This window comes from Heloderma suspectum, chromosome 1, assembly GCF_057233095.1.
Source record: "Heloderma suspectum isolate Gila_16-S chromosome 1, 16-S_ref, whole genome shotgun sequence".
NCBI classification, from domain to species: Eukaryota; Metazoa; Chordata; class Lepidosauria; order Squamata; family Helodermatidae; genus Heloderma; species Heloderma suspectum.
In genome coordinates this window covers 68,456,465-68,483,680 of record NC_139458.1, presented here as the reverse complement: position 1 = coordinate 68,483,680, position 27,216 = coordinate 68,456,465, and the positions used below count along the sequence as shown (strand labels likewise).

The window sequence follows — 27,216 nt, the reverse complement described above, 5'->3', positions numbered from 1 at the left end:
AGGGGGACCATATATAAACTCACCCATACGCAGATAGAATACTTTGGTTACTGCAGTATAGACTTAAAAGCCAGGGTAATTTCAGTTATGCAGATGAATAAACAGCTGATTATTTTTTCTGTAATACTGTATGGCATCTACTAATAATCAATTCCTAAAAGCCAACTCTCCAAACAGAATATGAATTTAATTCTCTTTTTTCTCCTGAGCAAAATAGCTTCCCAACACTAGAATAATTTAAAAGAAAATGTGTCTTTACACACTGTATAAATACATTTCTCACCTTTAATGTTTCAGAGCTACATGTTTTCATCTGTTACGTCACCTAAATTCATCTTTGTTAAAGCAGATACAGTGGATTCTAGGTTTTCTCTCATCTCCAGTTAATAATGAATTGACTAATTCCAGTATTGGGACTAAGAGAAGACAGTTTAGTCTTTTGTAAAAGTGGCTGGTAAAGTGCACTCTAGGTCTGAAATGAAATAGCCAATCCAAGTTTGCGTGTATGTCCCATGACAGACAACCAGTTTGTTAGCATTCAGGACTTCAGCAGGTCCTTCAGAATCAGAATGAAATTCCTGTCCATTCCAGGGGTTTCTTAATGAGGTGGTACTCATTAAGTACTTCTGCCATTTCTGTGCTATTTCCTTCTGTCCTCGGATTAGCTTGCTTTTGCAGACATGCTTCAGCAACAAGGTAGCAAAGATATTAAAAAAAAATTCCTTCCCACGTGCTTTTATTTCATCTAGCATTTCTCCTCCAGGAGATGTAAAAGTAGGGATGTACGAAAGTGACTTACCTTTCCGCGGATTATGCTGATGCTGGGGGGGAGGCGTTCCGTCCCTCCCCCCGGAATCCTGGCCGGCCGGCTCCGCTCTGCAGGGATTCTGCGGAGCCGCCGGCCGGCTCCGCCAGCAGCCGGACATCCGGCTGCTGGCTAGTAGGGATGCAAATGGCGGCGGCCGTAGCCACCGCCGTTTGCATCCCTGCAGTCAGCCATGATAGGCTACGTAAATGTTTACGTAGCCTATCACGGCTGATTTTTAAAAAAACACGCGTATGCAAATGGTGGCAGCCATGGCCACCGCCATTTGCGTTCTTTATTTTGGCACGTCTCAGTCTACGTAAACATTTACGTAGACTAAGACGGAGAAAATAAGGGGAACGCAAATAGTGTAGCGTCTACGCTATTTGCGCTCCCCTTATTTTCACCGTCTTAGTCTACATAAATGTTTACGTAGACTAAGACGTGCCAAAATAAGGAACGCAAATGGCGGTGGCCATGGCCGCCGCCATTTGCGTACGCACTTTTGTTTTGTTTTTTTTAAGTCAGCCGTGATAGGCTACGTAAAGATTTACGTAGCCTATCACGGTGTTTTTTTAAAATCTAGCCGTGATAGGCTACGTAAATCTTTACATAGCCTATCACTTTTTTTGTTTTTGTTTTAACTGGAAATGGCGGCGGCGGCAGCCAGTCAGAAGACTGGCCGCCGCAGCTGCTGAACCGCCGCTGCAGCCGCCGCCAGGAAGATCCGCCCCAGGTAAGTCTTGTCCTGGGGTGGGGGTGGGGGGGCAGACCGTTCCGCCACCAATTTCGGGGGGCCGAATGCGCTGGCATTTGGCCTCCCTGAGATCCGTGGTGGAATTCTCTGACATCCCTATGTAAAAGAGGGACACTCTTCTGCCACAGTCTTGAGGTCACTTAGAGGCCTCCCTTCTGCCGCTCCATATTTCCATTCTCAAAATCTTGCATCATATTTTACAACAACATCTTTGCAGAACTGACTCTTTGTAAGGATTGGTCTTCTTTGCCTGAAACACTTTGCTCATGAAGACATGCATAAATCTTACATTGCTGAGATATATGTCATCAGCATTAGCTTGTCTGAAACCAGTCTCTGAAAGGGGCTCATCAACAACTTGTCCTTTACTTATCTTCTCTTGGTTGTATCTTGTTTCCCCATGCCAAACAATGGTTAAACCAAACACAACCACGGCTGACCTCACCTGCCTCACCCTAAAAATATAGCCGAAACAAAACATCTGATTTTGCAGTGGGTATAACAGCTGAGAAATGGTCCTTGTGAATTTGGAACAGCCCTATCAGAAATATGCTTTGTAAATATATCTCAAAAGATGAGACTCACAGAAAATACTGAATTCTGTGTCCAACGCTAAATTCCACATTTGCACAGGATGATCATGGAGTACAAATGGCAGACACTCTGCCAAGTTTGCCATATTGTATAGCAGCTTTCTTCAGCCCAGATGTTTTGGACTACACAAATGCCATAATCCTTGCCCATTGGGCATGCTGGCTGGGCCTGATGGGAGTTGTAGCACAAAACAGCTGGAGGTCACAATGTCATGGAAGGCTATGAGCCTATGTTAAGCTTTTCTCCTAGCTTAATCGTTATCTGTGATAGCAACGTTTTTTCTGTTAGCTATGGCATTTTTTGAAAAGATATGCATCATAGGCTCACAGGAAACACTGAAGAGAAACCTCATGATCAACACACACAAAATCAGGCAATGCCCAACTAAGCTTAATACTACATGCTAACTAGAGCTCGCTGTGGAGGAAGTCCATGGAGAACAGTCCCTGTGCTGTCATGACAGTCAGAAGAGAACTATGTGGGAAGATACTCATTCATTCTTTGGCATGAGCACCAGCTCTCTAGTGAAAGCTCTAAAATGTTCCCAGAGTCTGCTCTGCACAGGCACAAAGCCTGTAAGCGGAACTGCACAGGGACCACACAATGAAAAGAGTAACTTAATCAAGGTCTCTCACTGAGTGGAGAGAGACGCTCCCAGACCTGACGGCACCATTCTGTTCACTAAAACACTAGCTCCCAGAGGCACTCCATTGCTACGTTGATCACAGCAAGAATAAAATCCAGGTCCTTGATGAGTGAAATCTTTCTGTCAACATTTGTGAAGTAATTGACCAGGGGAATGGGTTTCAGCCTCTGTCTTCTGTTTGGGGACATTTACAACATGTTCATCACAAATCTGAACTTCTAGATGAGAAGCATCTGGGCTAAATGATGTTGGATGGAATCCTGGCTTGGCAAGGAACTCACAATTAGAACCCAGCTGCTGCTCTAATTTACTGCTCAGTAGTCCCTCATGGGATTATCATTTTGATGTTGGTTTTTGTTTGTTTTCCAGGACGTGTTAATAAAACAAGGCTGGGTACAAAAGATGATGAGCACAACCTCCCCCTCTGACACTATCCAGGACCTGGCCTTCACCCTCCAGCTCCCACTTAACACCAGCCAAGGCAGGAGACATTCACCTGTTTAGGAGCCAGCTGTGTCCTACTGAAATTGTCTATTCAGTTTTGGCATCACTCCCCAAGAGTACATCCCTGTGCCAAAGGACAGGAAAACCAACAGACAAGCAGCCCCCCAAGGGGAAAGGAAAATAAATTCTGATACATTAATTTGACACTTAACTTTGGTTCTCCCCCCCCCCCCATTGTTGGCATGTGACAAGCCATGAGTTATCTAATGTATGCACTTTATTTTATTTAATAACTAATTTTATTTAAAACATGGGTTTGCTTTGAAGGTATTTCCCCTTCTTTTTCATCTGTATAATGGTCAATTGATAGACTGTCACTTCCAAAATGAAAGGGCAAACCTTACAGAGCCTGTTTTGCGCTTGATTTTTATGGATTGTTGGCCTATTTGACTATTATGAAGAAGCAACTGTCTGCTCAGTAATAAAGATGGCTGAGGTTATAGTAAGTCTAGGAAGCAGGGAAGTTATATTGTGACTTTGTACAAGTGTGACAGAATGGTGAGAAGGGACCAGTTGCAGAGCCGGTTAAGAGCTACGATTCATTAAAATTTCTCTATAATATTTCTTCTCTCAACCTTCCTGGTTTTGAATTTGTGACTATAATTAAATTTCTGGTTTAATACATGAATGAAAGTACCTACCTCCCCAGGTATTTCATTAGAGCAAATTGATGTCCATGCGCATGTAAAGGGAACAGGCAAATTAGCATCGTTTGTGAGAGCAAAATATACAGGGTTTGGCCCTTAAGGTGTAGTCTTGCTCATATGAGAAAACATGGTGGATGGGGAAATCAGACATGAAAAAATGCCTCTTTGTAAATGGTTATGTCGTGGGTGACTGTGATGTTGGAGCAGAGACATGTGAAATCCAGAACTTGATTTTGGCATCTCCTGTGAAAGTACCCAAAGTGATTTTTTGGATTGCAAACAAATGAAACAGATGGGACATATAGGGTTTCATATAGCAACATGATGTGACAATGCAAGTCATGTATCATTCCAATTACTGGTGTGCAGTGTTCCCCTGTCTGTCACTTCCATAATGTAGAACAAAGTTTTGGCGAGCATTATCCTCTCGCTTCAAGGATATTGTAAAGATCACTAACAATTGAGCATGGGCAGGTAGTGTGAAACAGCCCAACTATATGTCAGAAATGGCCAACAGAAGTAACTCCCAAGTACCAGTGACAAATGTTCTGCATTGTGGATTAGCTCTCTAAAAATGCAATAGGCACAATCAAACCAAAGATAAGCATTGTTAAGGTTCACTGGTTTCAACATGAATGTTATGGATATGCTCAGGACCACTCTTCCTTTGAAAGCAGTGGAACCTGACCTAACTTGTGCATACTTGGCCAAGTTTGCAGATGACACTAAATTATTCAGGACAGTGAAAACCCAAATGAATTGCGAAGAACTCCAAAGGGATCCAAATGCAGTTCAATGTAAAGTGATGTGCACTGGGGCAAAAAAATCCTAACTTCACAAATACACTGATGGGGTCTGAGGTAGCGATGACTAACCTGGAAAGAGATCTAGGAGTTGTAGTCAGCACCTCAATAAAAATGTTGACCAAGTAGGCAGTAGCTGTGAAAAAGGTGGATTCTATGCTAAAGGTCATTTGGAAAGGGATGGAAAATAAAAGTGCCGGTATTGTAATGCCATTATACAGTTCTATGATGTGGCCATAGTTGGTACAGTGTATACAGTTCTGATTGCCACATCTCAGAAGAGATATTGTAGAGGTGAAAAAGTTGCCAAAAAGGGCGGCCAGAATTATCAGAGCAACTCCCCTATGAGGAAAGGCTACAACATTTGGGGCTTTTTAGTCTAGAAAAAGGTGAGTAAGGGAAACATGATAGAGACGTATAAAACTTTGCATGGTGTGGAGAAAGTGGATAGAGAGAAATGTTTCTCCTTCTCTCATAATACTAGAACCCAGGGTCATCCCATGAAACTGATGGGTGGGAGACTGAGTACAAATAAAAGTACGTCTTCGCACAGCACTTGGTTAAACTATGGAATTTGCTACCACAAGATGCAGTGATGACCACAAACTTAGATGACTTTAAAAGGGGATTAGACAAATTCTTGGAGGATAAGGCTATCAGTGGCTACAAGTTATGATGGCTATATGTTGCCTGCAGGTTCAAAGACTCAGATCAGCCAATAGCAGTCAGAGGTTTTACCAACAGAACACTTTCCCCCAGCACTTTACAACGTTGATGTTTATCTTACAAAAACCTAACAAGGGAAGAATGGTCTTGTAGTAAATGTAGCAGAAATCAGAAAGTAAAGCAAGAGTCAAGTCATATTACAGTTGTGGAATGCAAGAGAGCTATGGTAGCAAGCAGTCAATTAATATTCCCCACCAGAATTACATTTGTGACAATCTAATATTACAGAGATATAATTATTATCTGCTTAAAGTAAATTGATAGAGTAAATATTTTATAGAAGGCAGAAGTCTTATAGAAAAATGCTGGTTGCTTCTAATACATTCTGTAGAAAAAGCCACATTGTGGCCCAAGGAACTGCCTGGAACGTATTATATATGCACTGATATGAGAGAAAGTGTAATATTTAGTCTCTTTCTTCATACAGATTACTTACAAAGGGAATGTGCATGTGTGGAGAATTACACATAGACTTCCAGGTTGCTCATAGCTGAAATTCCAGCTTTCATCACAGGGCATATACATTATAAACACAATCTTTCCCTACCTTTTGCCAAGGATGGAGGTTTCACTGCTAGCATTCTGTCACATTAGAACTACTTTTCCTGGCATTAAGAAAAGACATACCTTTAATACAAGGGAGCTGGATGACCCTGATCTCCAGCTTAGCTATATTTGTTTATAATTACTGGGGGAGCAGTCCTATGGCCGCTAGACAGCAGCTAGACGGCCATAGGATATGTTCTTTTCCGGGAACTGACCTCCTCCCACTTGCGTGCTGCGTTGGAGGTAGCATGGAACAGCCCTGTCCTCCGCACTCGCAAGAGGAGTGCGGAGCGGCCAAAAAGGGGCGTGGCTGGGGGCGTTCTGGAGTGGGGAGGGCAGAAATGCCTGCATGACACATCCTATGTGTCATACAGCAGCCTCCTTCCCCGCTCCGTCCTCCCATAGCTAGACAGCCACAATCGGCTGTCTAGCCAAAAATGCAAGGCAGGAGAAGCGCGGAGGGAATGATCCCCTCCGTGTTTCTCCTGCCCTGCTTTGGATAGGCAGTCACCTCCGAGTTCGGAGGCGGACACCTATCTGGATAGGACTGCGCCCTTAGAGAAGTTAGTAGTTAGAGAAAGTGCACCCTTAGAGAGAGTGCAAAAGAAGCATTTTTAGGTGTCGGTTGTTGGTTTCTTTTTTAAAAAAAAAAACGTTTGGACTTCCATATCTAAGAACTTAGGAAGGACTGTGCTGGATGGGGCTAATGGCCTAACTGGTCCAGTGATCTATTACCACAGTGGCCATCCAGATGCCAATGGGAAACGCACAAGCAGGACATGTATACAATAATACCCCCCTTTTGCGTTCCGCAGCAACTGGCACTGAAAGGCATACTGCCACTGAGACTGGAGGTAATATAGGCATTATGACTTGTAGCCATGCTGCAACCTGAAGCATCTGATATTCTCTGCTGAAGCAAAGGAACACGTGTTGAGTATGCATGCAGTGAGGTCTACGTGGCTTCCTAGTACGTTATACTAGCCAAAATAGTAAATGTACTTTATTTTTGGCAAGAGTGAAACGAAACACCATATTTGGCTTTATTAAATTAGTAAATGCACAGAAATGTGTTTTGGTTTTGCCATTAGTTCAAATGCAAAGCACCCAGATGGCCTCCTTTCTGGACAATTCATTCTCCACTATATGTTCAGGAAGGGTTTGCTGCCCCCATAGAAGCATGTTACCATGAAAACAGACCCATGCAATTAGCATGTGCTTTACTGGAAATGATACTTTAAATTGGTGAGAGCCAGCATTAGCTTCCTTTGGAAATAAACAAACAGATTGAATGATTGTTGATCAGAGATGTCCAGATTTAGATATTCCTGACTTGAAAGCTCAGTTTCTATCTCACATAATATTCAGCTTAGATTGGTTAGTGAGTACATAAAACTAATTACTAGATTATGAATTTGTGATCTCGTGGTACAACTGAAAGAAAAACAAGCACAATCCACATTTACACCCCTTGCTTTTCAATGGGATGTAACACACTTAAATGCTTTGAGATTGTACCCATTGCTAGTATATTATTCCATGTTAGCTTAAACCTAGTGAAGGAAGAGGAAGTGTTATTCAATCTTTTGTCCCTGGATACCGAAATAACGTAGAATCTAAAAATAAGATCCTTGGGCAAGAGAGGATGGCGAAAGGCACATGAAGCACTGTAAGATGGTGTCTAGTAAACTAATGACCCTTGTATGGACTTCCTTCCTTTCTATCCCACAAAATTATATCAGTTTTACATCAGTTTAACTGCTATAGCTTTCCCCAAATGATCATGGGAATTGTAGTTTTGGTAAGGATGCCAAAATCCTTCTCTCTGCCTCCACTCCATCATGCATAAACTACAGTCCCCTGGGGAAAGGAAATGACTATTAAATGACTATTAAATTAGTTTAGGTCTGTTGGATCTGCAATCATTAACTTGGTTTGATGGCATCTTTGAGAAATCATGATAGTGGTTATTTCTTGCTTTCCACATTTTTTTTGAGATGGTTGAGAGGTGAGCGAGATGGCTGAGAAATATTGGGATTATTTTTATTAAATAAATGTTGTTTGAGGAACAGATAACATGTTGTGGCTTTTTAAAAAAAAAGAAAAAATGGGTGGGGAAAAGGTTTAACAGAAGATTGCCACATTGTTAGATTCAGATAAAAACACAGGTAAACAACAGTCTTCAGTAGCAAGATTAACTTCTTGACATTTACAGAGCTACATCCTTTGTATTCTCAGCATTACCAGAAACAGTTGTGGCTGCATAGAACATCATCCAGAATCTCTTCTGTTCAGTTCTTCAAAACAAAATGAGTGGCTCCCTCCTCAGGAGTCCCAGAGCCAATTCATGTTATCCTCGTGTCAGTGCTCCTCTTTTTACCTGGACCCCCTGAGCAACTCCTTAAAGATCTCTTGCCTCCTTAAGAGTCCCACCTTCCTTCTCTTACCTTCCCCTTTCCAATAACATTGGGTTTATGCTGTAGATGTGAGGTGATGGGCACTTTACACACTTGGTATTAACCACAACAGTTTACTGATAAATTAAAGCAAGGCAATCACAACTAAAGGTATTTACACAATAGAGCTGAGTGATACAAAAGGCATTAAGAAAAAATAAAAATTGCAAAATGCAAGTTCCTTTACCCAGCTGTACTTAGACTTCTCCAAGCTGCTTCTTCCTGCTCCCTCTTCAGGCTCTGGTCTCTCTGACTCTCCTCTTACTGCCTCTCTTGCTTTCTTTATATATCCTCCTCCTTCAGAATTGAAAGTACTGCTTCAAACCTGAAGAAATTAATCTTAACTGGGGAAATTAAATTGAAACTTGACCGGGGAAATGAAAGTACTCCTCTCAGGGATACCCCCTCCCAATAAAAAAAACCCAGGCCTCTAAGCCTGACCTTTTCCCCTTTGCTTATGTAGGCCTCAAACCTTCACATCTCATAATGAAGGAACACATATATTCAAACCACCCTCTGCAATTTGGCCTCAGACAGAAGAACAAAACATGTTCTTTCCCATCAGTAGCCAACATAGATTCTGCATCAGGAAAAGACTTCCAGCATTTCCTTACCATCTTTCCATAGTCCTGACCAAGAGCGACTGCCATCTACCTGGATTCCAATTAAGGTCCTTAGAGTGACTTATAACAGTAGACTGGTTCACTTTTCATACATATCTTTCAAATGCTCTGATACTATAATTATGCTATTGTGCAACAGCTCCCTGGCATGTGTCTGTGTGTACCCAACTGTTTGGAGATGTACATCTTGCCTTCATACTTTTCACTCTCTAGTGCTGCAAATACTGGTGTATACATGGCAACTGCACTTGATGCATAAAACAGTTCTGCCCTTCGTTACACAACTGGAGAAACTAGTCCAAGTTAGTGTAGTTCACTAGTACAAATTAGTGTAGAAAAAGGTATCCAAAGAAAAAACCTTGGGTGTATCCTGTCAGCTCTTGCCATGTAGTTTGTAAGGACCATACTTTTGAAAATACCTCTCAGTCCATAGGGTTACTGCTTGGCTAGTCCCTAAACTTCATGGAATGTTAAAATGGATTCATGGTGAGAGCTGCTGATTCAGGGCTGGAACTACCCTGAGAGACAGTGTGGCATACTGGCTAGAATGCTGGCCTAAGACCAGGGAGGGTCAGCTTTAAATCCTCACTCAGCCATGAAGTTTAATAGGTGACCTGTGGCCAGTCGCCAATGAAAGAGGGCACAAATTTGCATAATATTTGCATATGCTAAAGTATATGCCTATATGCAAATTTAGAAATAATTACTATCATTTAAATAGAAACACAGTACATCTCGCCATAGTGTGAAAAACGATGACTAGGACCCGTGTGCCTGGTCTGTCTGCTGTCCAGGTGCTGTGGATGGGCACTTTCAAGGCCCCTGCCACTCTCCCTTCTGATGGTTCTTTATCTTTAAGGTGGACTGGGACTGGACAGCCCTTCAAATGGAGGACATCTTCACAAACAGGGCCATCGCCTGAGAACTCTTCAAATGGAGAGGACTGTCCTCTGTAAAGTAGGACACGTAGCCACCCTACCAGTCATTCTTATTCAGCCTAACCTATCTCATAGTGCTGTATTGAGGATAAAATTGGGGGTGCATGCGAGGGGTTGGGAGAACCTTGCAAGCCACCTTGTGTTCCTTGGAGAAAGGCTGGAATAATGATGACGATAGACACATTACGAGCTTTTCTGCATTAGGCATTTATCCCGCCATTTTACTGAGGCTTCTGCTTCCAGATCCTTTGTGGGATTAAGTTTGGATCCTTTACACATTTTTTCCCCCTAGGGTTTTTCATTCTCTGCCTTTCTATATGTTCCATTACATAACTACTAGGGGGCACTGTGGTAAAGCAGAAATGTGCAACTACACTGGGGTTGCATTCTGCCCTGGGGGAAGAACAGGGGAGGCCCTGGGGGATGACGACATCATGTAAAGCACCCACAAACCACCGTGAGTGAAGAATCACAAGTGTACAATAAATGCCTCATGTAGAGAGGCTCTAACTGTAATATGCAGTTTCTGCCAAAGTCAGTGGTCATGTGTCTCATTTGCCCCCCTTTCCTCTGTGTTCAATACAATTTGCCTCATGTATTGATGTCAAAACATGTATTTCTATGTTACTGCTTCACATCATTGACTGCCACTGGTGGGGGACAGGCCTAGTGAAATACACATCATGCCATAATGTAAGTTGTACTACACCTTGCACAGTGTTAATCTGGGTTTGAAATACACCCAGGTGGGTAAAGCATAATCAGTCCAGTAACAAACGACACAGAGTCAAGCTCTTGGGTTTGCTGAATTCGGTGGTTGCTTGGGCCTAGCAGGGCCTCATTAACAGGCAGGAGAGAGGGGGAATGAGACATAGGACTGCCGTTTTCAGGAACAACCTTGAATTTCAGCTACTGTGTAGTTCCAGTCTTTGAGAGAGTTTCTCAGGGCAATCAGTGCTCACAAGTGCCAATATAAAAGCATTAAAAATAAAAATATTAAAGTTCCCAAAATCCAATAAAAAACCCCATTAGCCTGCACAATAGAAGTGGAACCAGAACCTGATGAGGCTATTATTATTATGAGGCTATTATTGTGAGACAGATAAGAGGCAATATCACTTCATTCCTCTGATGAGGCAGTAAGTGATGGCCCCAAAATATAATAACCACCCTCAGATCAGATGACATCAGTTAACACAGTGTGCTGGTGACCAGAATGGCAAAAACTATGGGGATAATATCTCTCAAGAACCAGGGGCAGATATTCACGACAACGGAATGAGAAGTGCATTGAAGTATTATCCGGATTTTCATGGAATCAGCTTTGGTCAGTCAGGGACACACGAAGCAAGAAAAGCTGAGTGTACCATACCTTTAAAATCCAAGTTTTCATGAGTCACATAGCGTTTGAAAGGACCACAGCAGCATTTGAAAGGCCAGGGTCGGGGGAGTTGAACTGAATGTCATCAACCAGGCAGGTGCTGCTCAACCAATGAGAGAGGTTTGTTTCCTGGACCATGTCCAGGCTCCACCCTGCTACTACATTATTATGGAGAGTAACCAATTCAGTTTCCTAGAAACCACTCAATTAGCCAGTACTGCATCTGAAGGCTCCCTATGAGAGCAGCCCACCACCCCATTTCGCTCCATTCCAGCAAACTGTTGTGGAGTTATTGCTCCCACTCCATTTTTCCCAATGTCCGCAGATTTCCCTGAAGAAGCCCAAATCCCCAATTCCCCAGTGCACCATGTGAAGGCTTCCCCTGAGAGCACCTCCCCCCCATTTTGCCCCATTCCAGCAAATTGTCACAGAGTTATAGCTTCCAACCCTCCCCTTTCTCCTTCTCTGGGCACTTTCTCCCTGCTTGCAATGACAGGCCTCCATCTTGAGACCTTGCCAGATCGCCACTCCGATAAAGCTCTTACGCATAAGAGAAGCAACTTTTCACAACATCAGGGAAGCAGTTTAACACAGCATCAGAGAAGCAAGGTAACACAAACATCAGAAAAGTGCATAGTCACGGAGGGTAATTACTCCCACTGGCAAAATGGGAGTGCCGGGCGATTCTGAAGGCTCAAAAGAGCACCTTTGATGTGCTGGAAAGGCAGGTGAGTTATGTTAGTTACCTAGGTTATGGAGGGCACAGCCAGGTGAAAGACAACCCCCTAGGAATGCCTTGATCATTCTGAATTTAGCGTGAAGTGATGGGCACATGGCAGCTGAACCACAGGGGAGCCGAATGAAAGAAAAACAACAGAGTAAAAGTACGCTGCAAAAATGCAGCTTCCCCACGGGTAAACTCCAGGGTGGCTGCAGAGTGGCCACAATGTCATGTGTCCCTAACAACTTTTAAGTCACAGCAGCATTGGAGAAAACCTCCCATGTAGATTGGCCCCAGGTGAAGAGACTGATCCTGCATGTGGAATTCTAAATCAAACTGACAACCCTTTTGTGGTAATGTCAAAGTATTTAAAAATTGGCAGTCTCCTCTCATCTCAGCAATAGAAGGAATTTAGGAGAGGGTTTTGTTTTTCTTGTTTGGTTGATCTTGTTGTATACCAGACCAGGATGGTAATGATAGCACAAACATGGCAATTGGACACAACAAAGAGCAGAAACCATCTGGTAAAACCTGATGTCACTAACAGCATGGTACTACTACTAGTTCCAGCGTCACTGAGGTGGCAGCGTTCCCTTACACAGATGGTGATGGTTGGCTTGGAATGGCAAGTCCAAAGGAGGAATTTTTGCAAAACAATACACACACTGCTTATGTATAAAGAAACGTTTCCAGTCAAATTCTATGCACGTTTACTCAGAACTGAGTAGACTTCTGTTTAAATGGGACTTGCTCCCAGATAAGAGTGCTCCATCTGCCTACAGCTGACTGCTAACAACCTCAGCTGTCCACCCGGATGAATGGGGTTGGCTGTTCAACTCAAGAGAGTCAGCTGGGAGTCACGGGGCTTCCGACTGCCATGCCATGGGTCCTGTGCATAGTTCAGGGGTGGGCTACATGTGGCCCTGCCCCTACAAGGGTGTCCTGCTATTCCAATGGCCCCTGCACGTGCTGCCACCCCACTGCACAGGGTGCTCAAGGAGGAGAGCCTTCCTGGCGTGCCCTGTGTGGCCACAAAATCAGGCTCCTGCCAAACAGTTGTTTGGCAGGCTGGCAAGAACCCAATTCTGCTGAGAAATGGACGCAGGGGGATGACTCTCCTCGTGTGCCTGTTTTCTAGCATAATCAAGGGCCCCCTGAACACCCAAAGCTGCCTACCCCTGACATAGTTTTTGCACTGACCTGGCCATGGAACAAGTTTCTCATGCCCATACACCCTGCAACGCACGTGCCTGGCCCTGAAAAAGAAGCCCTGCTTTAGGGCAAGATGTCCCCAACAGGAAACTAGCAGCTGCACATTTATTAAACTGATAATCCCACTCAGAAGGCTGCACATCTTCTGTGCAACAGCCCCTCATTTTTGGTTGGAGTTAATAGGAACACAAAGTGGAATAATGGAAATCGGCGCCCATGCAAAGTCATGCTCTTGGAGAGGTAGCTGCTTCCTCTCACAATATTGGCTGGCAGCCCACAGGTTCTTGCTCCTTGCTCCTTGAAGGTTCCTGCAAAGAGGGGAAAGCAGCAGGGACCGTGCTGGATGGAGAAACAACAGGCAGAGAACATGTTACTGGTTGGGGCTGTTCAGAGTTGGTGAGATTTATCATGAGCCCCCACAAAGAAACGGAGCAGGTTAATTCTGACCTTGTGGAAGAAAGAAATATTTTAGGCAGGGGAGCAACAAAGCCCTGTCCGTATAAGAATGGATTTTTAGGGAAACAATCTGGCAACAGTCAGGCAAGTAAAAGAAAAGAAAAAAGATATCCAACAAGGTGCTGAAAAGTTTTAAAGCACTCCACCGAGTTCAGACTGAAAGTGGGTGGATTTGCAAATTCCAGACAGGTAACAGTTCTGCCCACATTACTCAAGTAAAAACTGGGTGAGCTTGTATAAGTGGCAATTGATTAAAAGCATGGTTCAGTTCAGTGCTTTTCAGCCTAGGCTCTGCGGGATCCTGTGGTTCCTCAGAAGCTTGTCAGGAATTCCTCAGTGAGATCAGTAATGGCAGACAAGTTTCTTGAAGGACAGCTTGCCTTCTGTATTGATCTTGCCCTGCAGTACAGAATTGCAGGATATTATAACATGTGTACCACAACACGCACTCAGGGCCAAACTAGATGTTATTTGAACTGGATGGTTAAACATGTTCCTCTTCCCTTCCAATCCCTTTTTCCTTGTGTGCCATGTCCTTTTAGACTGTAAGCCTGCAGGCTGTCTTCTTTGCCGATTGATTGTAAGCTGCTCCGGAAGCCTTCTTTGGCTGAGGAGCAGGATAAAAATACTTCAAATAAACAATCAAACAAACAAACCATGAAAGGGGAGGGGAAAGCTATTTTCATTGGGCCCACAGCAGGCAGGGAGGGGAGCTTTTCTCCCAGCATGAATTGCCATGTGGCGGGGCATTTTTGCTGGGGAGAAAAGGTTAGACCTCTCCTCCCTGCACATGGGCAAATCAATGTGGAAAGTGTTCCCTGAAGGCAAACAATTCTGAAATCTTCCAATTTAGCTCAATTGGAGCTGGAAGGGAAGACAAGGCCACGTAGTACAAGTCAGGGGTCATCCACAGAGCAGCCTCCCACAGATAAGTCTACATAGGGATGTATGCATTTTGAAAATCTGTTCTGTCTGCTTTTATGGATTGTCAAGTGCCTTTCATTCCATTGTCTGCTCATTGATGGAATTGGATTTTTCCTGATTTCCTGAACTTGTGCAAATTCACACTTGCAAAAATGTGCAAATCCCCCCCAAATGTGTAAATCCCCCCCAAATTTGCATTTTCATGCTTTAGCCTATGGGGGAAATGCATATTTTCGGCCACTGTTTTTTAATTGTATGTATTTTTCTATGACTAAATTCTGAAAAGTAAAAACAAAACAAAACACAGTCTGCAAGTCCACAGAATTTGTGTGACTCGGGAAAAGATGGTCTGCTGAGGAATCTGCAAGCTGGATTCACAGAAATCCAAACATTTGATTCTGTTGCGGATTTCTCCAACATCACTACATCTGCATAATCCAGACCACAGTGTGCCATTACCAGAGAGCAGGTGTGCCACATAATGATGCCAAAAGAGCAGATGGGTGGATCATTAAGCAAGCCAAACGCACATTCTATAGTTGTGGCCACACACCTCTTCCTATCCCACTCCCACACCCTTACAACTGCTACCTTTTTCCCCTTGACAGACGCTCTACACATTCAACTGTGTGACAGGCAGGCATTCAGATGGTGTCAGCATAACATGCAATGATGGGAGCTCAAGGGGTTCAAAGTATGGGAATGAGAAAGCCATTGTTATCAATACTGCTAAAAATGCATTGGATTGGAGAATGTAATTTCAAAGTGTACCCCCACCCCCTGCTACAATTCAGAAAGTTGATCTTCAATTTAGAATTCTCCCCGCCCCCTGCCCTGCTACAAAAGGTATACTTTAGTTATCCAACCATATCTTTCCACAAAATGCCAAACATTCCAGAATTTCAAAATCCAGTGCACAAGAATAAAGTCCTGAGCTCAAGTTCTCCAGGAAGTCTTGTACCAGAGGAAGGACCGGCAGAAGATGATGTTGTTATATTGTTAAAGCTAAGCAGGTTTTGTCCTGGTCAGTGTCTCGATGGGTCCAAATAGATGCTCCAAGTAACCCTCTGTGAAATCCTTGAAGGAAGAGTGGGATGCAAGTGTAACAAAATAAATAGGCATCCTTATCAGAGAAACTCCAGTACTAGGTTGCATTTAATCTTTAACATGAGAAATTCAGTTTGGATTAGACTTGAGCTGAACTCAAAACCACATCCTCTGGTCGGCAAACCCTGCCCCTTAATCCACGATGCATCAGGATTGTTTATGGTAACCCCATGCTGAAAAATACTTTGTGCATCATCACAGCACTATGTCATTCCTTCATTTACTGAGTCCCAGCATTAACAAAGAATAATTACCAGGTAAGCCCTGGCTAAAATGAAGATCTGATATGGTATCTGGTATAAGTTCAGTACACATCAGCAACTGGTTCAAAGACAGATGTTTTATCAATGACACGAATACAGTTGGAGGGTATTAAAGAAGACTGCTTTTGATGGTCTTGGCTATTGGAAGGCCTAATATTCAGTTCATCTGCATATGAAGTGCTCCAGTAGAATTAGGTACTTTATTGCTTCAGTATAAAAGACAGCTCCTTACAATCTCTTATACCTTATGACTACTAAATACTGTTATATTTTAAAACTGGCATTTCTTTGCAAGTATTTCATTGCAACTGACATATTAAATTATTTTCCACACCAATTCGTCCCTGGACAAACTGACAGTAATTGGTTTGCAAGCCTGAAGGAAGCTATAAAGCCTTTTAATTAAAAGCACACTTCAGCATTTAAATGACATAATGTGAAGCTTAAATAAAACATGGAGAGAAGCTATTTAAAGCAAACTACCCAGCAAAAAGCTTGTGTAAGCCATCATTGTACCCTATTTGTCATGTAGCCCTCAAAAGTAGATACTTGCCAGCAATTCACATAGGCACCTACTCCATCCTAGTCTCAAAGGCACTCAGTATTCAAGGCTGATTCTCTCTTTACCTTCTGTACTTGGGTACACATAATTGAGCAGAAAAATGCCCAGTCAAATACGGTGTGTGTGTGTCAAATCAGGTACATGTCTAAAAAAGAAAATCAGAAGCAGCAAGCAGAAAAGGATCAAGCCACCACTTCTGTTACCCTTCACACAAATGGAGAACATATTTTCTGTTTGGGTACCTGAGTATAAAATGTGAGACCCACTAGTGCCTACCGCCATTCTTAAAGGAATGTTAGTACTGCCATTCTGTTACTCCATAATGTCAGGCACTCTGTCAGGGTCTGAACAGAAGTTATTTTTATAAAAATTAGGATTGAAAGTATCCCTAAATAGTTGCAGGGGAGGACACACTGAAATTAAAACACCTGCTGGAGCACGCCAAAGATTCCGCTAAGTATATGCAGCCAAATCTTTCCAGTAGCTTTGCCTAGAATATCTAAATTCAGCACTATGTTTACAACATTAGATGCTGCCTGACCATAGGCAATCCGAGTATGTTTTAAAACAAAAACCAAAAAAACAGTGAGGCCCCCAACCCTTCTTATCTTATGTGAAAGAGGATCAAGCAAAAATCAAGTCACCAGATATTAGTATCCTATATACTAATAAGGAAGGCCCCATCTACACGGAGTTGCTTTCTAATGCGGTTCCATTTGAAAGCGGATTTTCAAGAGATCGAATTAGCTCCTTCCGCAGCACACGGAGCCAGTAAAGTATTGTTGTTGTTGTTCAGTCGTTAAGTTGTGTCCGACTCTTTGTGACCCCATGGACCACAGCACGCCAGGCCTTCCTGTCCTCCGCTCTCTCCCGGAGCGTGCTCAACTCCATATTCATTGCATCGACAAAAAACAGCTTTCACTGGGCAAGCAGCACCTGAAACCACATTAGTTCGGGGTTGGGTGGGTGGAGTCCCGCGAACAGAACGAAACTTCATCAACGGCATGGGCGCAGTGAGGTGCAGCAAATGGGCAGAGGCTTCCTCCCAGCCCCTCTCTCTCCTCTGGTGCTCAGTGAAGTGCAACTGAAGGCAATGAGTTACTTTCGAGTAGCCATGTTTAGCTCACTTGTCTCCTGGTGTCCACCCTCTCTCGACAGGAGGACGTGTCACTTGGGGGCAATCACTTTTAAAACTCATTAAACTTCTGTGCACCTCTGGATGTGCAAAGATTTAAACCAACAGGCGAAGGAATTCTCCCGACCCCTCTCTCTGCTCTGTACTCAGTGAAGTGCAATTGAAGACAATGAGTTACTTCCGAGTAAACATGTTTAGCCAACTCCTCTCCTTGTGTCCACCCTTTCACGATGCAACTTTCCCTTCCGCCCATCAGCGCTGCTCTCCCCAGCCCACGCTGAAGCCAACTGAGGTCACACAGACCCCCAAACCACACCGAAGCTGCTGCAAGTGGAAAATCCAGCACAAAACATCTTTACAAAAAAGCGGCTTTTCAGGCAGAAAAGGCTGCAATTGATGCGGAGTCGGGGTAACGCCATCTGCCATGATCATCTGTGAGGTGCAGTAGAACGTAAATCCCCGTGTGTAGATGGGGGCGAAGTCATTCACAGTGGAGTGGAGGCTGGTGGCTCCGATGTCAGCGGGGTGGTGAATCCAGTCCAGGTTTCAGTCAGAACCAGTCAGAAGTGTAAAGGAGCAATCTCCTGAAACCTGGAGCGGATTTACCACCCCGCTGACATCAGAGCCACCAGCCTACACTGCATTCTCCAGGTATGGATCTTCCTGTAGGCAAAACAGCACCGTCCACACACAAGAGGAACGAATCAGGAGGCATGGGGGACCCCAAGGTTTGCAGAAGTACAGATAACAGTTTAGAAAAAAGAACTAAAGTGTCAGAGAATCCCCAGTGACAACTGAGCACAAGCAGAGGCCATGGTTGACTGTTGGGGAGGGGGTGGAATGGAAAACTGGGAAAGGGGAATGGAATCGGAGTATCCTGAAAAAGGGCACCACTGGCTGGAACCCTGAACAGGAGCACTTCATCTTGCACAATTACGCTTGGTGTGCCAGCTGCGACCCTTCCTGAACTGGTCTGACTTGGCAACAGTTATCCATGCCTTGGTTATATCACGTTTAGACTACTGCAATGTGCTCTACGTGGGGCTACTCCTGGAGAGTGTCTGGAAGCTTCAGTTGGTGCAAAATGCAGCAGCGAGGCTGCCAATGGCTGCACGGTATTGGGACCATATTACACCTGTCCAGAAAGCCCTGCACTGGTTGCTTTCTGGGCTCAATTCAAGGTATTGGTGTTAACCTTTAAAGCCCTAAATGGCTTGCAACCTGGCTATGTAAGAGACCACCTCTTTCACTATGAACCTGTCCAAGTATTAAGACCTGCAGGAGAGGCCATTTTGAGGGCACCATGACCACAGAGGCCTGTTTGTCTGCCATGCATTAAAGGGCCTTCTCCTGCATTACCCCCAAACTATGGAATGCACACCCTCCCTCAAGACCTAAGACTGGCCCCCACTCTCTTGGCCTTTAGAAAGGGTGTAAAGACACATCTTTGCAATTTAGCCTTCTAAAATGTGTAGTTTGTTAACGTTTTAAATGTTCTTGTTTTTATTGTTGCAAGTTTTATTGTTGAACCACCACCTTGATGGCTGTTTAGCAGATAAGGTGGTTATGTCAATGTTAAAAACAGCAGCAGCAGCAGCAGCTTTTTGCTGCAGGTAACAAAAAATTGAGTCAGCCCAAGATGTCTGCTTTAACTCTGCTCCTCTTCTTTATAACATGACTACTTCAGCTACTACAGCAGTGCAAGATAAAAGGTTTGGAAAAGGAGCACAGCTACCAACCCACTGCAATTCCTTATCTACTCCAGCGAGAAGGGATGTGGCACCACTATCATTGAAAAAGAGCTCACACAAGTATCGCACAGGGGCTAGCATGCGCTCGGATCATTGTGGCAAGGCCTACAAGGGATGAGTCACATGTGCCATCCATCCTCTGACCCCGACAAGACACACGTAGATTCAGGAGCTATTAAATCGTCCATGCAGCTGTTAAAGTTTATGCAGTCAGCTCATCTCCTATGCAGTTAGACAATCCTGGATGTGTCAAAGCAATTAATAAGCAGGCAAGCTATTTCAGTTATATTAATTGTTTTAACATGCCCCAGGCTAACTGAAACAGCTTGGTTCATAACAACAGTGAACACAAAGTTCTAAAAAAAAAGTATTAAAATCCTCATTTCTGCATGACTGCACTCTTTGAGGAGGGGCCACTGCACCCTAAGCACCAACTGATTATTTCAGGCAAGAAAAGACGGTCCAGACAGCAGATAGGAATGTTTACAAAGTGTCAACAAAGGCTTTAATCATCTGAAACAGCCATGAAATTCACAGCAAATAGCTTGGATATCTCCCACGACATATCTCAACCCCAACAGATGTTCTTTAGCTATATTACTTGTGGAAAAGCAGCCAAGCTCATGAACAGGAACGATCAAAGTGTCTTCATTAATAACAATCCTAAAAATCATACCCACATGGCGATAACGTTGTGGAGGGTATGATCCTTGCCCATTCAACCATCTCTGGAGGATTATCCTCCATCGGTGCCATGCTGATCCACAGGATTGCCACAAAAGCTGCGCACAACTGACTTCCTAGGATAAGCATAAACCAAAACGGTACCTGCCTCCCTGTCCCCCAGGATGCTTGCGATGCTCTTGGTTTTGAGAACAATATTCTGCCAGGTTGGTAAGCTGACCTGGGTTCCAATTGGGAATGGAGAACTGTCAATTTTGGTTTTTCTCATTTTTCCAGTGTTAAGTTTGGTTTGTCTCAAACTTTTGAGAATTTTTCAAGCGTTAAATTCAGTTCATTCTACTAGTTGCAATTTTGTTTTGGGGAAAAAAAAGTTTGCATGCAAATTAATAATCATTTTTGTGCATATGTCTCATAAAACATGGATTTTTGGACGCATTTTGCCTAACAGACACATTTTTACAACCAATTTTCCTAATGTAATGCACTTTAACATTATTTCCCCTAATGGACACATTTTTAATTGGAGAGCCCTATTACAAAATTCAGAGAAGTGCAAATTGTAAAAGAAAGCCGAGTTTCAGTGTACATAGTGGTTTGGAACTACAAAATCAGGTAAGTGAATTAATTTCTTCTTCATACCTAGTTACAACCAGATAATACAGACAAACCTGTAGAAGAGCTTCACAGAGATGGAACACAGACCACTTCACCTGCCAGCATCAGCAGCTCAGAAACAAAATGGAGGGGGGGGCAGGCACATGAGCCCAACGGGGTGTTGCCAGTATTTCCTGGATCCCAGTGAAATAAAGAACTCTGGGAAAAGAGATGGTGGTCACATTGATCTCCAGCTCCACTTGCATAATGATATAATGATGCACATCCACCTGAACTGTCTTATGAATAAATATATCAGCTTTACATCAGCCATAACTCCACCATCAAGCAGTGTGGAATGATGGGAACATAAGACATTTTCTACATGAAAGCAGGTCTGTCATGCGTGTGGAATGTATTGGTCTCTGGAATGTCAGAAATGGAAACTGTTTTCAGCTCCTGTTCAAATAGTGTAATTGCTGACCTGTTCATAATGGGTCAATAAGACTCTCAGGTTAAACTGTTCCTGTACAGCAGGCAGTTTCTGGGAAGTCCCTTAGTCAGAACATAAAAGGACAGCTCCAAATACAGGGATTCTAGGCTATCTCCTCCACAAAGTCATGATAAAAGAGTACTGATTTAATTCAATTCAAAGTCAGGATAAACCAAGTTGATTTAGTTCAATTTGCTTCTCTTCACCTTCCATCTGTTTTACCCAGTAGTCATTAGAAAGCCACTAGTTGTTTGTAAAAGGAAAACATACTAAATGCTCGTAAGCTCCTGCTCACCGCCCCCCGCCCCCCCACACACAGACATGCACTGCCAAACCCAGTGTAGCCTCAGCTTCAGCAGATTCCTCTCTAGACTTTTAAAATATATTTTAAGAGCACAAAACAAGTTGTAACTCAGTAGAATGGCTTCGCAAGTAACACAGGACCTTGGGAACTCAAACATCCCGTATGCCTAGCTTCCAACTGAACTGAACGGCCTGATGGCAGATGAGTCTGCTTCCTTTTTCTCCCACTCATTCCCCTTTGAGGGCAAGAGATCCCAGATCAACCCATTGTGCAGGCAGCATTTCCCAATAAATTTTTCTGCCAACTTCAGAGGACCAACCTATTCAAGAGCCTTGTGTCTGCAACACAAGCAATGGCCATAATAAGGACCGTTTCACACGTCACCTTCCGCATAGGAAATAACATGCAACATACATGAAAACAGTTGCGTGTGGTGATCACACGTTTCTTCCTCTGCACACATTGGGAAACAGCAATCTCCCATGACAGAAACAGGCATCGCTCTAAATCAGTGTTCCCCAACCTGCCGCCCTCCAAGTATTTTGGACTTCAAATCCCATCCACCCTAGCCAGCATGGCCCATGGCTAGGAATGCTGGGAGTTGTAGTCCAAAGCAACTGGCAGGCACCAGTTTGGGAAAGGCTGCACTAAAACTACAGGCAGAGTGCAAACTTTCCTGGAGGTAAGTGCCCTTCTGCATAGGAATTTTTATATAACACATGAAGCAGTTACATCTTCGGGATTCTCTCAAAATATGCCCTCAAAGTTCAAAGGCATGCAAAAAAACAAAAAGTGGAAAATGAGCACTAAACATTGTGGCTCCAATCCACAGAAGATCAGTCATGCTTTAGTCCCAGCTACCACTAATTTGACTCAGTTGGACTGAAGTATGAGTCCCTGGGACTGGAGCCCCTGAGCCCACACAACTCATGTTTTCTGCTCTTTGAACAAAGTGCTTCTACCCACAACCCCTTCCACATGCAGCCCTCTGAAGCAACAGAAATATTTGCCCTCATGTCTGGACTAATCTACAAAGCAAAGAACTGGTTCCAGGATCAAGAATCAAAAGAGTGAGCAGTTTGCTCACCACGGGTAAAGGTGACAAGCTGTTCCCATTTCCTGCCTCTGCAAATGGGCAAAGGTAACAGTCTTTGAATGAGATTTTAAAACAAAAACCAGTCTAGAGGCATATGAATTTTAGGCAGAAATTTCTCAATGTATTTTTTTCACCTTAAAAATATTTTTTTTAAAAAATATACAGAACTTCTGAATACAGACATAGCTTACATGGCTGAATTAGAGATAGACAACATTGGAGTAGGTTTACAACTTTAAATTTAAACCTATTCAAGTCTGACGTTCAGTGACAACCATACAGAGGGCTAGCGGCTTGACAGCCCAACATTAAAGCAATTTTGTCAACGTTTTATTTCATTCTTTCCAAGAGTTCGGCCATTCAGAATATCGCATATTTGTCTTTACATATTCAAAATGTCTGACCAGCCGTTTTAACTATACAGCATATCAAAAAATATACCAGAAATCCCTCTAAGGGCAAATATTTTGCTATTTACTTGAATTAATAAAACAGGGAGTGTATCTTGTATTCTCCCTTGAAGGTCTGAGGCCCTCCCACACAACGCACCCATCAGAGGTCACTATCATATCCTTCAGCTGCAAAACATCAGCATTTTTTTGAGTTTGCTACTTCAGCCGCTGGATACAGTTGAGCAGAAGGGAGCAGCTAGCAAGCTTGCTCAATTCAAAGCAGGGGAGGGGGGCAGTGAACTGACCACTGAGCCTCTATTAAACTATTTCAGTGGTTTTATGGGGCGGCATGCTGCCGTCAGTGCTCACAGCCATTAAGGCTGCAATCCTATACACACTTAACTGGAATCCGGTCCGCTGAAGTCAATGGCACTTGCTTCTGAGGAGACATGGATAGGGCTGCGCAGCATGTTTCTAAACGCTCATCTACTGCGGCTGCATAGTGGGCTTAGAGCTACTTTATAGGTTACAATTTCCTATGGAGAAATCAATCTCCTTTCTGCTGCAAGTTCACAAATCAAGTAGCTGAGGTACGAAGCAGCCACCCAACTCAGAGCACTCACAGCAGGCAAAGCACATGTGTGATACATGACAGTGTTCATGCTCCAAAGGGGCAGCCATATTAGTCGGTTCCAGCAAAACAACAAAGAGTCTTGTGGCACCGTAGAGACTAACAAATATATTGTGGCATAAACGGATGTATCCATTGCACCTGACGCATTAAGGTTTACGGTTCCACAAGTGTCTTTGTGTAGTGGATGCTTTTCCTGACACCAAGACTGCTTTGCCTGTTGAAACTTGCAGTGTGCAAAGCAACCTTTATAAGGGTCGATCACCTCACCATGATGAAAATGGTCATATTCCTCTTAAACTGATTTAGAGAACCACATCACCATGAGCCTCACAGGAAATATAAATAAGTCTTCAAATCAGCTATGCAGTGGGTTTCAGCCTTCTAAACCATGTTCTGCTCTCATTAGATTCTTCAGCACAATCATTAATGTTGACAGCCAGACACCAACATATTTTAAACTCCCACTTGGCAAGATAAAGGAATAGGCTTCTGACATAGGTTCAAGAGAAAAGGCTAGATTCAGGTGCTGAGGAAACTACAGCCACATATGCGCGGGTGTCTGCACTAGCTGCTTGACCACTGATCTAAGGCTGGAACTGCTGCTAGGGCTGCTCATACCACTGTTCCGTCTGCACCTGCAATAAGGAGAGTATGACATTAAGAATCCAATGCCTGTATTTCTGGAAGCTGCAGCAACAGTTCAAAGCATCCACAGAGAATGAAAGGGGCAGAGGGATGGGATTCCCAGACAAAAATATGACCAGAAGAAAGCTGCGTCCATACACTCTTTCTTATACACTGCTGGGAAGAAGGAGCTAACCATTTGCAGCTGGATGGGTGAAATCACTTCAAATTGGGAATGGCATTAGGGAGGCAACCCCTAAGTGCTGAGATCAACGTGCTTGACTCTTAAGATTTGGGGGGAAGGCTGAAAGAGCAGGAATGTGGTTGAATGAGACTCAAATCTGGTGTAGTTAGCAAAGGTCAGTGACTGATATTGCAAAGGTTAAATCTCCACTGAAGCATAGCCCTAAAGCTGGAGTGTACATGAGAACAGTAAAACCCCAGGAATAAATTCCTTTCTGACATGTTTACAGCAAAAGATGAAACGGTCTTCCTGCTTAAATATTTAACAAAATATGTGCTAAGGAAGCAATAGTAAAGTTCAGACAGTCAAACCAGCACCACTACCTGGGGCTTTCGGAAGTAGTCCCCGTTTTTCCTCAGGTTGGCTGTGACTGTCAAAGCAAGCTTTCCCCAATAGCCCTTTAAACATCATTCAGCATCTGCTGTGTGTGTGTGTGTGTTTGTGTACAGAATATAGATTATATAGCTCCTCTCTATGCGTTAACTAAGTGCATCTGTATACAAAGAATTTATACACAACGATACAAAGGAAATGCATCGGGGTACATTTCAGATGGGCTGACATACCTGAGCTCCATTCCACGTGGCTCCCCCCCACACACACTAGTTACCGATTAATAAAGCGCATCTGTAAAAACTAAAACCACGACGTTTTCCCTGCCCGAGTCCCAGAGTGGGGAAGCCGGGGGCAAGACGAGGAGAACAGCGTCTGTACTCCCCCTGCGAGTCAGAGTCCGTGGCCGCGGCGAGGGCCTCCGTCCGGGGCAAGGCGACGGCGAGAGAGCGGGCGAGGCCAAGGGCGTCCAGGGTCCTTGCTTGGCCCCAGGAGCAGCGGGTCTCTCGGTCGGGGCGGCCTCCCTTGTACTCCGCGATGGGTGGCTCCGACGCAGCCGGCGAAGCGCGGCGGGCCCGGCGTGCCTACGGCCTCCTGGGCCGAGTCGAGTCCCTACGGCGCCGAGGCAGCGGCGGGCATTTTCGGGGCGGTGGGGGCGGCTTCGCCTTCCAGCGTCGGCGTGGCTTCTCCGTGGCCCGGCGCGGGCGCGGTGGGGCCGGGGCCCGTGGCCGATCCGGGCGGCTGCGGCTGGGTGTGCGGCTGCACGCCGCCCCGCACCGGCTGCCAGATCAGGCTGTAGTAGACGGCCAGCACGATGGCGGCCAGCGAGACGGAGAGGACGTAGGCCAGCACGGTGGCCAGGCGCACCCACTTCTTGTTGGTCTTGGCCGCCATGCGCGCCTTCTTGTCCCCGGTGTAAGTGGCCGGCTTGCCCCGCTCCCCGGCCGCCCCCGCCTCCTTCTCCTTCATGGGGGCGCGGCCCTTGGCCCGCTGCTCCACCGCCCTCTCCGTCGTGCTGAGGCTCCCGCTGGGGATGGGCCCCCGAGGGACGCGCCGCCGATCACATCACGACATGCCCCAGGCGGCGGCGGCTGCAGAAGAGAAGGCGGCGGCGGAGCTGCTGCTGCCACGGGCGGGCCTCGCGGGAAGGAAGGCGGCGTGTGATCAAGCGACCCGGCGGCGGCAACCCTGCAGCAGCAGCCCGGCAGGCAGGGCTGAGAAGGCGCCCGGCGGCTCTGGCCTGGCAGGCAGCGTCGCTCGCTCGCTCGCTCCCGCCGCAGATGCCGCTCTCTGTGCGCGCCGCTCTCGCAGGGGCAGCAGAAGCGGCGTCTCCGTGGCGCTAAACGCGCGGCAGGGAGGAGGGGATGGGCCCCGGCGGGGCAGGCGGGCATTAAAGCGGCAACGCAGGGAGGTCTGATGGAGGAGGGGGATTGGGGGAGAGGAGAAGCCGCCGCCGCCGCCGCCGCCGCGTCTTAAAAAGGCGATGGAGAGCAGGACCACCGGCCCCTGCATTGGCAGCGTGCCAACCAGCACTCGCGCGGGGGGGGGGGGTCCAGGCACCATGCTCGCGCACGCCCACTTTGCCCCCTTGCTCTGCCCTCCAACTCCGGGCGCAGATCTGCTCAAGGCGCCCGGCGTGACGCCCGAAGTGCTCCGACGAAGATGTCGAGGGAAGCGACTTAGGGGGCAGCTGCTGAAGCAAACGGAAGATACGCCTAAGGCGGCGAGCTTAAGCCCTCTTGCGGGGAGGGGGGGGGAGCCCTGCTGAATGTAGTGGCACTTATTTACTTCCGAGTAAACAGGCGTAAGATTGCCCTAAACTGCTTCAGAAATTAAATTTCCCTATTCGTGTCTTAAACACCGTAATGACGGGGGCGGGCGGCAGGGAGGAGAATAGCCACATACATTGGTGGGCCAGAAGTGGGCCATGTATCAAAGTGGGCTCACAAGCCCAGCAAGCCGACCTGTGAGCTACTCCCTTTCCCAGCTTGTGCTGTAACGCCTAAAATGGGATGCGCAGATTTAGTATGGGAAGATGAACTCTTGAAATCATTCGGGGCTTATTGACAACTTCGATATTGGTAAACACTATTTATTTCTTTATATTTCTATACTGCCTTTCTGGGATCAACAAAGGCGGTATACATCTACACATAATGTGTTTACTAATGTTTTACTAAAACATTTAAAAACATAACAGTGATTTAACAAGCCAAGTTAAAAAGATGCATCTTGGCCCCCTTCCTGAACATAGAAGGTGA

At 45.0% G+C, this 27,216-nt stretch overlaps 2 protein-coding genes and 1 pseudogene across 4 annotated transcripts in view; 1 reads left to right on the top strand and 2 right to left on the bottom strand.

Moving 5' to 3' along the window:
• Positions 1-3,878, top strand: part of CCDC9B (coiled-coil domain containing 9B) — a 102,182-nt gene extending 98,304 nt beyond the window's left edge. For both annotated transcript variants that reach the window (XM_084845234.1, XM_084845240.1), the window contains one exon: positions 3,172-3,878. The gene's annotated coding sequence lies outside the window, so the exon portion shown is untranslated. The remainder of the gene's footprint in view (positions 1-3,171) is intronic.
• LOC146357327 (fructose-2,6-bisphosphatase TIGAR-like) lies at positions 322-25,199 on the bottom strand (annotated as a pseudogene).
• On the bottom strand, positions 14,199-26,328 carry INAFM2 (InaF motif containing 2). 2 transcript variants are annotated; one of them, XM_084845222.1, is made up of 2 exons: positions 25,189-26,295; positions 14,199-14,214 (listed from the first exon to the last, which is right to left on the bottom strand). In XM_084845222.1, exon 1 carries the CDS (start codon positions 25,922-25,924, stop codon positions 25,568-25,570), a length of 357 nt encoding a protein of 118 aa, XP_084701348.1. In that variant the 5' UTR covers positions 25,925-26,295; the 3' UTR covers positions 14,199-14,214; positions 25,189-25,567. The 2 variants fall into 2 exon arrangements, with proteins under 2 accessions (XP_084701348.1, XP_084701341.1); XM_084845215.1 differs by lacking the exon at positions 14,199-14,214 and adding an exon at positions 19,763-24,389 and having other exon boundaries at positions 25,189-26,328.
• Between the last annotated feature and the right edge of the window lie 888 nt (positions 26,329-27,216).